Below are 15,178 nucleotides of genomic sequence, written 5' to 3'. Positions count from 1 at the left end.
GTGCTCTAATTCTTACCATATACATCTTATCAGAATCTCCTTGAGAGTTTTAGATCAACCCCTTTTTTTGGTTGTGATACATAAAATACAAACAGAAAACTTCATAAAATACAAATTCACAGCTTTGCTTAAAGCATATCACCCATGGAATTACCCCCAGGGCAAGAAATGCCATATCGCCTGCACTCAGAGACCCTCCATACCATGGACTGGGCAGGTCATGGTTTATTTTACCAACTGAAGCTTAATCTTAAACACTGAGAATGTAGGGAGTTGCAGCAAGCCTGACTCAGTCCCGTCTGTCCCCAAGAACGCAGAGGCTGTGCATTTCTTCTGCAATTACGAAGAGAGCCGAGGCAATTACCTGGTCGACGTGGATGGCAACCGGATGCTGGATCTTTATTCTCAGATCTCCTCTGTCCCCATCGGTAAGCGCTGAAAAGTCAGTCCTCAAACATAGCTTCCTCTCTCTTTGTATGGCTCTCCAGACTTTAGCTGTCCCTTCCAGCAGACACATCCCCGGGTGTTGCCAGACACTTCCCTCGAGGGCAGAGAGAAGGAACAAGTCATTTGTAGAGGGTTGCATTGCTAGGGACTTGACGTGTCTTCTCTCGTTTACTCCTCCCCAGAACCCTACAAGGTAAATATATAGTAATATCGCAGTTCTTCAGAGAGATAAGCAAAGCTTGGAGAGGTTTAGCAGCTTGTAGAGGAAGCACAGCCTGCATGTGAACCCAGGTCTGTGTGACCACCGTGTCCGTGTCCGATGTCAGCTGTCTTAGGTTGGGAACAGGAGCCTGAGGCCGGGACGCTGTACAAGTAGTTGATTGAGGGAGAACTCTCCGGAGAAAGGGGAGAGAGGGAAACAGCAGAAGGCAGAGGGGAAAGCTAAGAAAAATGAGCTGTCAGCCAGCGACTAGCCATGGCCTGATCCCCACGGGGGCTCCTGAACAGGCATTGCCTCCCAGAGTGGGCCCCAGACTGGCCTTTTTGTAGCCCTGTGCCAGTCAGTCATCGCCCGTCAGCTGCCGGAAGGAAAGTCATGTCACCTCTTGGGTAAAGCAGCTTCTATTCACCAAGGGCAATTTTCCAGACAAGGAGGCAGCTGGAGCCATAATGAGCCACACGCACAGCAGCTGGGACAGGGGTGGCCTGTCCAGTAAAGGTGACCTGGTGGGGCATCAAAGCATCTGCCTTACCAGGCTCACCTCCCTGCCACACAGAGCGTGTCTCACTGCTGTGGGAGGGCACACAGACGACGGCGTGAACAGGGCTGATCTGGATGTGCAGCAGCTGCTGTTTGCACCTTGGATGGTTGATGTTTCTTTGGTCAGTGGATTCCTCGCTGCGTTCTCTGATCTGTAGGCTGACCGTCTAGGGAAGCCTGTCCCTTTGTGGTTGATGGCGGGGTGTCCTCTGTTCCTCATCAGCAACTCTCCACCCCCAGCAGCCTTTCCCCCCGAGATCCAAAATTAGGCCTCCCCTCTTCCTGCGCTTTCCTGCAGACCAACCCTTGGGACCTATTTGTTTCCCATTAAGATGCAATTAGACAGTAAGTAAATGACTCACTCTTTTAGGAAAGTCCCATCCTCCAGAGATGCCTTGGCCTTTGAAGGTGTTTCGGATGCTAAGATTTATAAACCCCTGTCTCCATTTTGCGTTGGAGTGAAAGGTATCGGGAGTTATCCTGGGTTTGAATCCTGGCTCCACCGTATATTAGCCATGGACCCAGGTCTTCCCAGCTAACTCCTACATCTCCCCTCCACCCCAGGGCTCCTTTAGCTCAAATCCCCAGCCAACCAGCGTATGTACGGGTGGGCGTGTAAGGGATCGAGCTGGCAGCAGTTGTTAAAAGACGAGAGTTCTAAATTTCTCTCTCTGGCCACTTTTTCTCCCATACCTGTAGTATGGGATGGATTTTTTTTAAACTAATAATTCTAATAAACTAATAATTATCATTTACAATGTGTCTGGCATATTGCTAAGTGCCTCCCGTGTTATATCATTAAATCCCTACAACAGTCCTATAACATCAGGTCTTTTACCATCACCCCCAGTTTACCGATGGGGAGTCAGGCTCAAGAGGTTGCAGGGTTTGCCCCCCCATGTCCAGGAAGCCCAAGGGTTTGAGCCAATGACTCTCAGCCTCCCAAGCTTACTTCTGTGAGAGCAGCCTCCCAGACAGCTGCCCCTGCCCTGCAGTGTGGGGGTCCCACAGCATGGAAAGCCCAGAGCTCGGGTTTCCCTGATCAGAGGGGCTGGCTCTGCTTTCATCTGTCCTCCTGAAGCTGATAAGACAAACTGAACTGTGGCTTAATGAGCGTTCCCTTAACTGGCTTATCTACTGAGGCAGGAAAGTCATAAACATCCAGGCAGCATGATAAAAAGCCAGAGCTGAAAGACCTCTGGCCAGAAAAGAGTGTTTCTTCCTTGAGTAATGAGTGCTTTCTAGCCTTGGGCCCTGTCAGGCTTGGATTGGCATGGGGACAGGCGGGGACAATGGGGAAAGACTGTTAACCCTCTCCCCTTGGTCACCCCCATACCACTCCCCCAGTCCGTGCTCCTGCAGCTGGTCAAGTGGAAGCACAGGCTTTTCAAGTCTGTTCACTCTTTTATAGTCCATCAAGGAGAAAGCAGGTCTCCCCTGGGTGATGCTGGGTCTTTAAGATCTGTCTAAACTTGCTAGTATCTTACTCTGGAGGGAGCAGGCCTCTCAACATGGTGATATAAAGTCTCCTTTCAAAATAAAGTTATTTAAATTAAAAAGTGAATCAATTAAAACAAAGTTAAGTACCAGGTATGTGTGATAAAAAAAATGGTAACACTTTAAAAAAAAATGGTGACACTTAATGACGGGGAGTTTTTCGCCAAGTTCTACTTCCTGCTCCAAGATTCACTGATGAGTCTTGTCTCATCCATGACAGTTTTGAGTCCTTGCTATGTCGCTGGATCTCTGCATTATTCATTCATTCAACTAAGATGTGTTGAGTTGAACACTTGCCACCTCCCTTTAGGGTCTTACCGTCTGGTCTCCCGACCTCAGTGCCTCCTACAAACTTGGGGGTTCCTATGAGAATTGTTGCAAGGATTCGCAACGATGAACAGGAAGCCCCTGCACATAGTAGCTGCTCGATAAATGGAAGCAAAGGCTTTGAAGCCAGGACATCTGGTTCCAGTGCTGTGCAGTACTGCATTGCTCCTCTCTCCTTTACAACAAATACTTCCACTTATTGAGCACCTACTATGTGTAGAGGGCTTCCCGTTCAACATTGCAAATCCTTGTAGCAACTGGTCTGCTACGGATGGACTTTCATTTTCAAGCCTGGATATATTGGAGTGGCACAATTAAGATACGTGTACACTGGTCTTTAGACAAGACGTGTAGGGTACATTCGTAGAAGAGCAACTGCTGAATCAAAGGACCTCCTAGACCTTGTCATGGAACCTCAGGCCCGGACAGGACAGTAAATACAGCAGGACTCTGGGAATAAGCAGGTGTGTGAAGGCAGGACCGGATATCCTGGTCACAGACTGCAGGTTGTACCATTCACTCACTTGGTCCCTGAGCAAACACTTACGGGGATTTGACTCAACAGGTGTACGCTGGGAGAGAAGGCAAGGACCACATTTGTGATTCTTCACGCCGGCCTGGGGAAGCACTCCCAGCCCTGGCCTTGAAATTTGTTTTTACCTTGCTTTCACCTCCTCTTGTGTCTGTCTAGTCTACTAGGTCTCCCAACCTGAACCCCAGAATTACCTAGAGAATTTGTTGAAGATTTCTGGGCAGCACCCTGAGAGATTCTAAGCCAGGGTGTCTGGGTGGGCCCACGGATGGGTCTGTTGCCTCCAGAGGAGTAAAGTTCCTAAGAAGAGAGTCGCAGGGTTGGAAAAGAGGGAAGGGACAGGCAATGGGGGAGGGGTACGGGGACCCTCAGGTGTGATGCTGGTCTCTAACCAAACCCCCTCCATCTCCAGGTTACAGCCACCCTGCTCTCATGAAACTCGTCCAACAGCCTCAAAACGCGGTAAGTTCCCTGGGTTATACAGAGTAAAGACTAAACGTGTTTACAGCAATTCAAAGGATCCTTGGGGCAGTCTTTGCAAACAGTTCATTCATTCATTCCATGCACAGTTTTTGAGCACATACTAAGCCCTAGGCACTTGGGATGCCTTGGGGAGCACAAACTTATCGCCCTGCTCCCAGGGAAGCAGTCAGTTAACTGCACGCATAAGTAGAGAATTGCAGCCATATTAAAGGTTACGGACTGCATCCAGCAGCGCTGTGTGGGCATAAAACAATGATCATGATAATGATAGCAATAGTTAAGAGCATAATGAGTACAGCAGTCTCCACTTATCTGCAGTCTCACTGTCTGTGCTTTCAGTTACCTGCAGCCCGAGAAGAATAAGTGGAAAATTCCAGACATAAGCAATGCAATAAGTTTTGAATTGTGTGCCATTCTGAGTAGCGTGGCGAAATCTTGCACTGTCCCGCTCCGTGCTGCCTGGGATGTGAATCGTCCCTTTATCCAGCGTGTACGCTTCCTGCCACTTGGTAGCCGTCTCCATTATCAGATGGGCCAGTCTCACAGTGCTCGCGTTCAGGGAGCACTTATTTTACTTACTAATGCCACAGTCACATGACAGTACATTGTTGTGACTGTTCTATCTTATTATTAGTTATTGTTGTCAATCTCTTACTGTGCCTAATTTAGAAATTAAACTTTATCATAGGTATGTATGTACAGGAGGAAACGCAGTACAGTATATATAGGGTTCGGTACTATCCATAGTTTCAGGCATCCACGGGGTGGGGGAGGGCTTGGAACGTATCGCCCGCGGATAAGAGGTGACTACTGTATAAGCACTGTGTTCGGCACTTCACAGCTCTGATGGCAACAAGTCTATGAGGCAGGTACTATTGTAATCCCTGTTTGACAGATGAGGAAACTGGCTGTCAGATTCCACATCCCCCAGCAGTGTGTGAGTTCCAGCCTTCCACATCCTCACTGGCACCAAATGTCATTGGGGACTTTCGTTTTACTAAAAGAGTGACATATGTGTCCATACAAAAAAAAAATCTAAGAAAGGTAGGGAGGGTTGAGTGCCCTGTTTTGGTAAAAACCAACTCCCAGCCTTAAATTTTCTCCCCTTTTAACGGGCACATGAAAGATAACAGGAAAGCCACATTTCCCTCTTTACAGATGGGTGTGCCCTGCTTGGGAGGGGCTTGGGGACATTTCTCCCTCCCACTAGTTGACAAGTTCCGGGCTGCAGGAGAGGACTCCTGAGGGCGTCTCGGGTGTGCAGGCTCCGAGAGTGTTTACATTCAAAGCCTGGCTTTGTTTCCAAACGTGGGGATCCCAGATGCCTCAGCAGTTGGTGCTGAAAAAAAATGTGCCAACAAACATGTCACACACATTTGCAATGTCAGCTGCCTCCGGAGGCAGCGTCATCCCTAACAAAATGACTTCAAGGCCCAGGGATTCTGATTTTGGGGGATTCCCTGCCTCCACCTGTCCCGGCCAGGAACCTAAACGCCATACTTCATCCTCCGTTCGCCCCCACCCCACACCTCTCACCTCTCAACCAATCAAAACCAGTCCTAGCTCTGCACCTTCCACTTGGATTTTCCCAACAACCCCTCTGCAGCTGTCCCTCCCCGCCACGTATATTCTCATCTTCTCCAAACCGTCCTCAAACTGCACCATGCATGGATACCTTTTTCCCCGTAACCACTGCCTACAGATGCCCCCTGAACACCTCTAATGCAAGTGCAAAGCCCTTCATGATCTGCCTCCTTCTTCTTCAGCCTTATTTCTTGACATTTGTTTATTCACCAATTATTGGTTAAATACCTCCTATGTGCTGGGCACTGTTCTGGTGCTGGGATTGGATCATGAGACCACAGTCTAGAACAGTCTAGATCAGTCTAGATTACAGCCTAGATCACAGACTGGTCAGTCTGTGCTGACGTGCTGCAGAGGACTGGATTTGGGGCAGGGTGACTGGCACAGCCTTAGAGAAGTGGCAGTTTACTGCCATAAGCTCAGCGGGTATACCCAGGGCATCAGGCTGGGCAACCGTTGGTTGGCGTCAGAGCATCACCAGTCTGGGGAACTATTGGTTGAATCTTCCAGATTCTTGGCTGGAGATTTGCTCAGGTGGTGGTTATGGCATTTTACCTGTCCTGGGCAGGTTCCCGCCAAGTCGCTGACGTCCTGAGAAGGGGCTTATCAACCCTTTCGTACCCCAAACACATCACCCTGAAACTCCCACATAATTACTTCATGTGGCTGCAAAACATGAAGCCATGTCCTCTGGATCCAGTATCTGGGTTCCAGTTCCAGTTTCTTATGTCACCAGGCTCACCTCGTTTAATGTCCCCAAGTTATACAATGATTATTGGGCATTGCATGTGCGTGGTCACATTGCAATGGATGAGCAGTGCAATCTGACATCTGGGGCACCTGGGCTGGACGGAGGGCAGCCACCTGGTCGGATAAGACACATGCCATCCGTGTGACCTCCAGGCCTTTCCACCTGCGTGATTCTGTCCAAGACCGAGCTCCTACCTCATCTGTGTGCTGTGTCATCTCACTGGCATCTTACGAGCACCCACCCAGGGAAGGGTCCCTATTTTGGCAAATGAAGACCTTGAAGTCCAGAGAGGTTAAGTAACTTGCCCCGTGTTGCACAGCCACTTAAACCAGAGCCCGTTCTCTTCGTGCTGCACTTTAGGGCCACTGAGTCGATGGCAAGGATTCATGAAACCTGTCCTCATTTGATTCTGCTACCCGATGTCCCAGATATCTTCTGTTCTTAATGTCATGCTTTGTCAAACAAGGACATCACCCACACAACTTCCCTGGACCCAGATAGGCAGTCAAGCTGCCAGCCAGCCTGGCTGTCCCCAATGTGAGCCCTGTCCCCTGTTGCCAATAATGGCAGTTCGCCTCTACCCGCATCTCATGATGAGCTTGATTTCTTAAGAACCCTACTCAGGATCTCCAAAGGAAATGCCCCGTGGAGGCCCCTGCAGGCCAGCCAGTGAGTCCAGGTCGCACCAAACAGACTTGTGTCCGTTGTTAACATTAGCATGACCGGGCAGGGTCTGCCTGCAGTGTTTGGCAGAGGATGGAACCTGAAGGCAGCAAACCTCGGTTTGAGTCATAGTTCTGCCTCTTGTCTGTGTGACTTGGGGCAAGTTGCTTGACTTCTCTGGTCCTCAGTTCCCCCAACTCTGCAATGAGGAGAGCTAACGTCCTCCACTACTTAGCCTAATTTTCCTAACACTGTTCCTACTCAGCCCATCCTGTTTATTTAGCCAGCTCCCTCATCAGGTTGCTCTCCTAAGCCCTGTTCCATCTAGAAATTTTAGAGCTGCCACTGCCTCTTCATGCCGTTTCCCCGTTTTTTAAAGTGTAACTTACATGCAGTAAAACCCATTCTTTGTAGTGTATACCTATGTGAGTTTCACCAAATGCATGGTCATATAGTCACTATCAGAATCCAGACACATTCACACACCCATGTTCATAGCAGCACTACTCATAAGAGCCCAGGGGTGGAAGCAGCCATCTGTCTATTGACAGGTGAATGGATAAACAAAATGTCCTCTATCCATACAATGGAATGTTATGCAGCCTTAAAAAGGAAGGAAAGGGCCGGCCGAGTGGCGCGATGGTTAAGAGCTGGCTTGGGATGCCAGAGGGCCCCAGTTCGGATCCCACATATGAGGGCCAGTGACACTGCCCTCTACAGCTAAGATGCTGAACAACAGCTCAACCTGGAGCTGGGCTGCCGTGAGTCGCCGGCAACGGCGTAGGCTGCAGCCCCTGTGGCAGTGGGTTGCCATGGGCTACCGTGTGTAGCCAGCAGCCAGTGTGAGCGGCCAGCAGCCAGTGTGAGCGGCCAGCAGCCGCCGTGAGCGGCCGTCCAGAGGCCAGCGACTGATCTGCCTCGCCCAGGAAGAGCGCCATGATGGTGCCAACTTGGGCCAGTGAAGCAACGTCCTCCACAACTAGACTGAAGAACAAAACGACAGCAACTTGTCTGTTCCCCTTCCCCCGATTCTCCAGTTCTGTTCCCCTCCCCCAATTCCCCAATAAAATCTTAAAAAAAAACACAAAAAACTATGAACAGCAATAAATATCCAAATCTAAAAAAAAAAAAAGAAGGACATTCTATCACATGCTACAGCGTGGATAAACCCGGAGGACATTGTGCTAAATGAAATAAGCCAGGCACAAAAGGACATATACATATGATCCCACTTATATGAGGTCCCTAGAATCGTCAAATTCATAAGAGACAAATTCATAAAAGTGGAATGGTGGCTGCCAGAGGCTGGAGGAAGGGGAACAGAGAAGTTAGTGTCTTATGGTACAGTTTCAGTTTTGCAAGACAAACAGTTCTGGAGATGAGTTTGGTGGCGACAGTTGCACAACAGTGTGAATAAATATACTTAACACGACTGAAGTGTACACTTAGAAATGGTTAAGAGGGTAAATTTTATATCATGTGGTTTTTACCACAATTTTTTTTTTTAACCCAGACCACGGTACAATTCATCACCCCAAACATTCTTCCAAGTCTGTCTGTAGTCAATCCCACCCCAGCCCCTGGCAACCACGAGCTGTTTTCTGTCCCTGTACTTTGCCTTTTGCAGAGTCGGATCAATGGAACCATGCTGTGTGTAACCCTTTCATTCCGACTTCTTTCACTCAGCACCACAACTTTGAGATTCTTCCATGTTCTTCTTGCCCTTGGGTGTGTCAGGAGATTGTTCCTTTTTCTGCCGAGTAGTGTCCCATGGTGTACCACAGTTTATTTATCCTTTCCCCAGTGGACGGACATCTGGGGTGTTTCCAGGTTTGGCAAATAAAAATAAAAGCCACTATAAACATTCACGTCCATTCACGTCTTTATCTGAACATATGCTTTCGTTTCACTTAGATAAATACCAATGGAGCGGGGAGGGGACTGCTAGGTCACAGGGTGTGTGGATGTTTAACGTTATAAAAACAACTGCCAGGCTGCCTCCCAGAGTTACCTTCCATACTTTGTAGTGTATAGCTGTGTGAATGAGAGTTCTAGATGCTCAACATCCTTTGTCAGTATTTGTTGTTATCCTTTGTTTTGTTTTGTTTTGTTTTGCTTTGTTTTGCCACTCGGATGGGGTTTGTTTACAGATTCACCTAGTTTCCCCCAGCGGTAGCGTCTGGTCTTAACTGTAGTGCCATCTTACAACCAACACATTGGCACGTCTTAAAACCTAGAGTGATCCCAGTGGATTTCTCGAAAAGTGCAAGGAAATCTGTTATCCTGGCACCCACAGAGCAGCATCTGATTGGTTGGGCTAGGCCCACGAAGTCACTGGTTTTTTTTCACTGGCCTTTTTTCAGAGCACGTTCATCAACAGACCTGCCCTGGGAATCCTGCCCCCAGAGAACTTTGTGGAGAAGCTGCGGGAGTCCTTGCTCTCCGTGAGTCCCTGGGAACAACACATCTCCAACCTGGGCCCCCCCCCCCCCCCCGTGTCCCTACGGGAAAGGTGTTTCTGCTCTTGGCGGGGGGGAGGGGGGCACCAGCAGGGGGAGGACGGCAGTGAGATCCGGAACAATTAAGGATAGGGTGTTTCTACTTCAATCTTGCTCTTTGTGCTGTTTTTTCCACGAAGAGTGTTTTATTTTTCCTTTTGAAGAAAAGAAGGGTGTGCAGGAAAAAGAACTCAGGAGACATTAGGATTTGTCCCGTGACAGGAGGTTTGCGTATGTCATGCAACCTGCCCCAACATTTTGGTTTCAGTCGTTACCACGAATAAAATCATTCAGAACCTCATCTTGCCACCTGCAAAACGTGGGTGTCTCGAGGGGTGGCAGGTGCGTCCGGAGGCACAGACTGGGCTTTTCTTTGCCCTTTTTTCCTCTCCGCCCTCCAGCCTCAGGGCTTCCTCCTGGGCTTCTCTGTCACCCCCGCAAGAAGAGCCCGAGTCCACTCTCCCAGGCCGTCTGCTTCCGGAACGTCCCTGGTCCCCTCCCAGCCTCCCACAGCCTCCAAGGCCAGCTTGCAGCCCACCTCCAGCTGGGGGAGGGGGAGTCGAGCTGGAGCTGAGCCCGCAGCTGTTTCTGTCCCTGCAGGTGGCTCCTAAAGGAATGTCCCAGCTCATCACCATGGCCTGCGGCTCCTGCTCCAATGAAAACGCCTTCAAGACCATCTTCATGTGGTACCGGGTGAGGTTTGGGGCATGAACACACACGCACAGGCTCCCCAGCACCCGGTCACACACTCATGCCTTGTCCGACTGTTCACCCCAGCTGGCCAGAGTATTGGACATCAGTGACCATGCTCAAAATCCAGACAGGGCCACTGCCCGGGTGGGGTGTGGAGAAGGAGGACCTTTCCAAACATCCCAGTGGGGTATGGTGCAAAGATCCTAGGCTTCGGCACGAAACTAACCCAGTGTAACTATGCCATTTTACCTGGAATTACATATACTATCTCAGCAGATCCTAATTGTTGCTAATGGAACGGTTATGCACCTGTGTATTTATTCATCTATTTAGTTCATCACAAGCACAGTTAACAGTCTCTTGCTTCAGTACATAAGTGTAATGATCGTGTCGAATGTACTCAAAAAGAGCCAGGAAGCTTTGACTAGAGATAAAGTAAAGATTTATTCAGGGGTCTTAAGGTTTGCAAACCGGAAACACTGCTAGGCAGTACCCAGAGTGTTCCGAAGGAGAAAGAAAAGTCTGGGAGTTTTGAAATGAGAAGTACATACTTCAAAAGAATCAGTTCTGCATTTTTAGCCCCCAATTGGTCCAAGATGGTGATTGTCAGATGTCCAGTGGTCTAGACAATGGAACTTTTTCTTCTTGAGGTCACTGTGAAGGTTTGATGCACACCCAACCTTGATACGGGACTGGGAAGTTCAAAAGTTTAAATTCCCTAACAGGTAAATACAGTTAGGTTAATACAAAAAAAAAAAAAAGTTTAAGTTCCCAGACTTAGTTAAAACAAGAATCATCATTTCCTCATGCCCCAGCCCATTCGATGTTAATAATTTAGCAGCTTGATCACAGTGACTCTATTTTATTTCTTTATTCTTCCATCAACACATAAGATCAGCTCTTGAGTTTGAGTGGAAAGTGGAAGCCCCTCCTACCCTCAAATGTCTGAGATTTTGTTCTCTGTTTTGTCAGACCAAGGAAAGGGGTCAAACGGGTTTCTCCAAAGAGGAGTTGGAGACATGCATGATCAACCAGGTAAGTGGGGCGACCCCTTTCACCTCCTCCAAAAGGGGGTGCCACCGCCTCCCCTCAGGCTGATGCCAGTTGACCCTCCGTCCTTCTCAGCACAGGCTGCCGTAATGAATACCATAGACTGGGGGGGCTTAAACAACAGACATGTATTTTCTCATAGTTATGGGGGCTGGAAGTCCAAGATCAAGGTCCCAGCTGGTTTGGTTCCCCAGGGCAAGTTCTATTCCTGGCTGCAGACGGCTGCCTTCTCAACGTGTCCTCCCATGTCTGGGAGACAGACAGCAAGCAAGCTCTTTCGTCTGTTCTCGTAATGTCAGGAATCCCATCATAGGGGCCTCCCTCATGACTTCATCCATCCCTAATCACCTCCCTATGGCCTTGTGTTCACAGGCCGTCACATTGGGGGTTGAATCCTCAACATAGGAATTTGGGATGCACAAACACTCAATCCATACATAGCAAGGGGTCCCCAAGCATTCCAACCCTAGTCTGTTCCCAAGGCCGAGTGGAGGTCTTTCTGACCCAGGAACAGCTTCTCAGGACAGCCACCTGAATTTGAGCCGCCTAAGGGGGCCTTTAATGTATTCTCTAGAATCATCCATAATGTTAACACAAATGTATGTACAAGGATGTTCACCCCATTGGTGTTTAGAGGAACGATAATCAAAAGGTTTGGAGAAGACTCATATATTCAGTAATAGGGAAACAGGACTTAAGTATAGGGGTTCCCAGGGGCACCAAGGAGGCCACTGTTGGGGGGACAGCGGTGGTGGGGACCACGGGGAAAACCAAGTGGGTAGATTACAAGCTGTCTAGCCAGCTTCGACCAGAGCAGACCTGTCCTTGCCCCTTTCATGGATGGGGTCTCATTATTATGATTTAGACAGAAGGATCTGCTACTTAAAAAAAAAAAAAAAAAGAACCAACAGCCACTTAGCTCAATCACATACTGCATGCATCCACAAAATTCTGCCCCAGAAACAGTTGGAAGGGGTTCTCTTTGGCCTGGAGACACTGTGTGCCATAATTTAGTGAAACAGTGGAATGTAAATGGACACTGTGCTCCCAGCCATGTAAATAAACACACAGGAAATTACTAGGAGAAATCCTGTTAATATGTTTATAATGGGATGCCTATGGGTGGTGAGAATGTTCTATTTATTTATTTATTTATTTATTTATTTATTTATTTATTTTGCGTATGTGCTTTCTTAATTTTTTTATTCCTAATCCTGCCTTTTGCTAGCAATAGATCCACGCTTTTCTCCATATTCATACAAACCTGCATACAATTAAGCTTTTTCTTCTTTCTTCTGGCTTTTTTGTTGTTGTTGTAAGAAATGGATCATGTCCTACCTCTTTCTCATTTGCTATCCAGGGACATCCTCGTCCATCAGTATTTTTAGATCTCATTCCTTCTGTTTCGTGGCTGCAGCCACAGATGGATGATGATGTGCATTATTACATTTATACAAAGGAACAAAGGAAATGTTTCCTTTCCTTAGCAAAGGGAAGTGATCAGACGATAAGCTGGAGTTTGTGGAAGGAAGTCTTAGAGCATTCCCCGGGAGCTCAGGGACCGGTTGGAGACCAGCCAGCCTGAGAACCTGCCAAATCAACCTCCCAGAGACAAGGTGTTGCCCGTGGTTGCCTCTGTCACATCCCCAGCAGATCTACCTGAGTGAGCTAGAAACGGGTCTAATTCCTTGCCAGGTTTCCTTGTCAGGAAACAATACAGTTGTACCATCCGCTTGGGGCTGGGAGGTGACTGGAAGTTCAGGTGTCCCTCCTGAACTCGGGGCAGGTGTCCTGGGGAGAGGTCCTCCCTGCCACCCTCCTGCTCCGGCCCAGCAGACCTGGTCCAAAGGCTTGGGGCATTTCCTGTGAGGTGCCCCGCTCAGCCTCATGTCTTGGGAGGCAGGTATGCACCAGTCAGCACCTAGCCTACCTGGTTGCCAGAGCAGCCTGTGGCCGGGAGACGGGGAGGAGTTGGAAGAGCCTGCAGTTGAAAATTCAAAAGCTCCAGCAGCCCAGCGGGTGAGGGCAGGTGATGCACAGGAGAAAGGCGGGCAGTGGGCCCTGGGACAGCACGCTCCCCCAGACTTTAGGCTGAGCCGAGAAAAAACGGGCCCAAATGGTGCAGAACTTGAGGGAAGATAGAAGTTCAGATGTTTATGTGAAATCTCTTGATTCAAAATCATTTTTTGGGCTACGCCGGCAAAACATCTGTTGGCTGGCTGTAGGCATCAGAGTCCAGTTTGTAACTTCAGCCTGAGAAGGGACGTCCGGTTCTTCTGATAGACCTTGGTGCTCTTCCAGGTTCCTGGGGCAACCATGGGTCCCCTGGTCCTCACAGCCATGACTGATGAATGCTGTTTCTTGCTTCTAGGCCCCTGGCTGCCCCGACTACAGCATCCTGTCCTTCATGGGTGCATTCCACGGGAGGACCATGGGTAAGAGGGGCCCTTGGGATACCCATGCGGCAGTTAAGAGTAATCACAGCCAGCAACAGCAGTGATGGCTGCCATGGACTTCATATCTGCGGTTTCCCCATGGTGTTTCGTTGACACCGTACCATTCTTTGTAGAGTGGGGATTATTATTCCCATTTTACAGGTGGGGAAATCGAGGCCCAGCAAGGAAAGAACAAGGCCATTCAGTGGCAAAGCCAGGATTGTCTCTCTGCCTTCAAAGTCTGTGCTTAATCTGCGATGAATCAGAAAGCAGAACACACACACACACACACACACACACACACTCACTCACACGCTAAGGTTCACAAGTTCTGCTTCAGCTTCAGGACGTTACTACAAGAACGGGGGCTCTGCAGGTTAACAGGCCTCCCTGGGCATTTGAAGTCTTGGCCTGAAATGCCCCTTATCTCCTTTTCAAAGACCGTCCACTCTCCTCCCCCATGCCAACCATCTGCTTTTCTGTGTTTCGGGGCCTAGGTTGCTTAGCGACCACACACTCCAAAGCTATTCACAAGCTCGACATCCCTTCCTTCGACTGGCCCATCGCACCGTTCCCACGGCTGAAGTACCCCCTGGAAGAGTTTGTGAAGGAGAATCAACAGGAAGAGGCTCGCTGCCTAGAAGAGGTAACCCCCGGACCTTCCACCTCTCCCCACAAACCCCGTCTCGTTACCCTCGCCACCCCAAGGCTTCTGGCTGGAGAACAGGAACAAAAAGTTTACGTGGGGTCTGTGTGGCGCTCCCTGAGAGGAACGCAGACACAGAGAGGCCTCCTGCCCCAATGTTCCATATTGCATGTTGATTTTGCTACCCGGCGTCCATCACCCCACTTCTAGTACCAATCTCAGTATCAGTCACGTTTCTTTGGGGGCCACCTGCACTGACTCTAGAATAATAGAAAATGAATTTATAGGCTGGGTATGGGGCAGCTCACAGGAAAAAGTGGTTCCACGGGATTCTTTAGTCCACTGTTTTCTGTCTTTTCCCCAATTCGGGGCTGCTTTGGGAGCAAGGGGGGAGGTGCAGTAGGGACAGGGGAGGGACAGAGGACATGCGGCCCCTGTTGCCATGCCTCACCTTCAACCGGAAGAGCCCCCGTTTGATCTGTTCTATATATTGGGGTCTCATGCAAGACACTGGAAGGATTCTGTTGCTGGGCACAAACTGGCTTTCACTCTTCAGGTTGGGATTTGAGCTCAAATAAGGCTCATTTGAGGCTCCCTCTCAGGCACATCAGTTTTTTCAATCAATTAATAGTTAACACCTACTAGGTGCAAAGCAAGGTGCTAGGTGCTGGGTATTTTGTGGTAAATAAAAGAGACAAGATGATTGGGCCAGCTGAGTGGCGCGATGGTTAAGAGCTGGCTTGGGACGCCAGAGGGCCCCGGTTCGGATCCCACATATGAGGGCCAGTGACACTGCCCTCTGCAGCTAAGAT

The 15,178-nt window shown here is 49.1% G+C and overlaps 1 protein-coding gene across 3 annotated transcripts in view; it reads left to right on the top strand.

Annotated features, from left to right (window-relative positions):
• The window catches only part of ABAT (4-aminobutyrate aminotransferase), a 69,933-nt gene that overhangs the window by 42,730 nt on the left and 12,025 nt on the right, over window positions 1-15,178 (top strand). For all 3 annotated transcript variants that reach the window (XM_019666129.1, XM_019666130.1, XM_019666131.1), the window contains exons 5-11: window positions 311-428; window positions 3,976-4,025; window positions 9,408-9,488; window positions 10,143-10,235; window positions 11,208-11,270; window positions 13,657-13,720; window positions 14,218-14,366. In XM_019666129.1, the coding sequence (XP_019521674.1) occupies window positions 311-428; window positions 3,976-4,025; window positions 9,408-9,488; window positions 10,143-10,235; window positions 11,208-11,270; window positions 13,657-13,720; window positions 14,218-14,366 (618 nt within the window). The remainder of the gene's footprint in view (window positions 1-310; window positions 429-3,975; window positions 4,026-9,407; window positions 9,489-10,142; window positions 10,236-11,207; window positions 11,271-13,656; window positions 13,721-14,217; window positions 14,367-15,178) is intronic.

The sequence above is a fragment of the Hipposideros armiger genome, unplaced genomic scaffold (assembly GCF_001890085.2).
Source record: "Hipposideros armiger isolate ML-2016 unplaced genomic scaffold, ASM189008v1 scaffold_461, whole genome shotgun sequence".
Lineage (NCBI taxonomy): Eukaryota > Metazoa > Chordata > Mammalia > Chiroptera > Hipposideridae > Hipposideros > Hipposideros armiger.
Note: the sequence above shows the minus strand (reverse complement) of the source record. Positions and strands in the feature narration are given on the sequence as shown.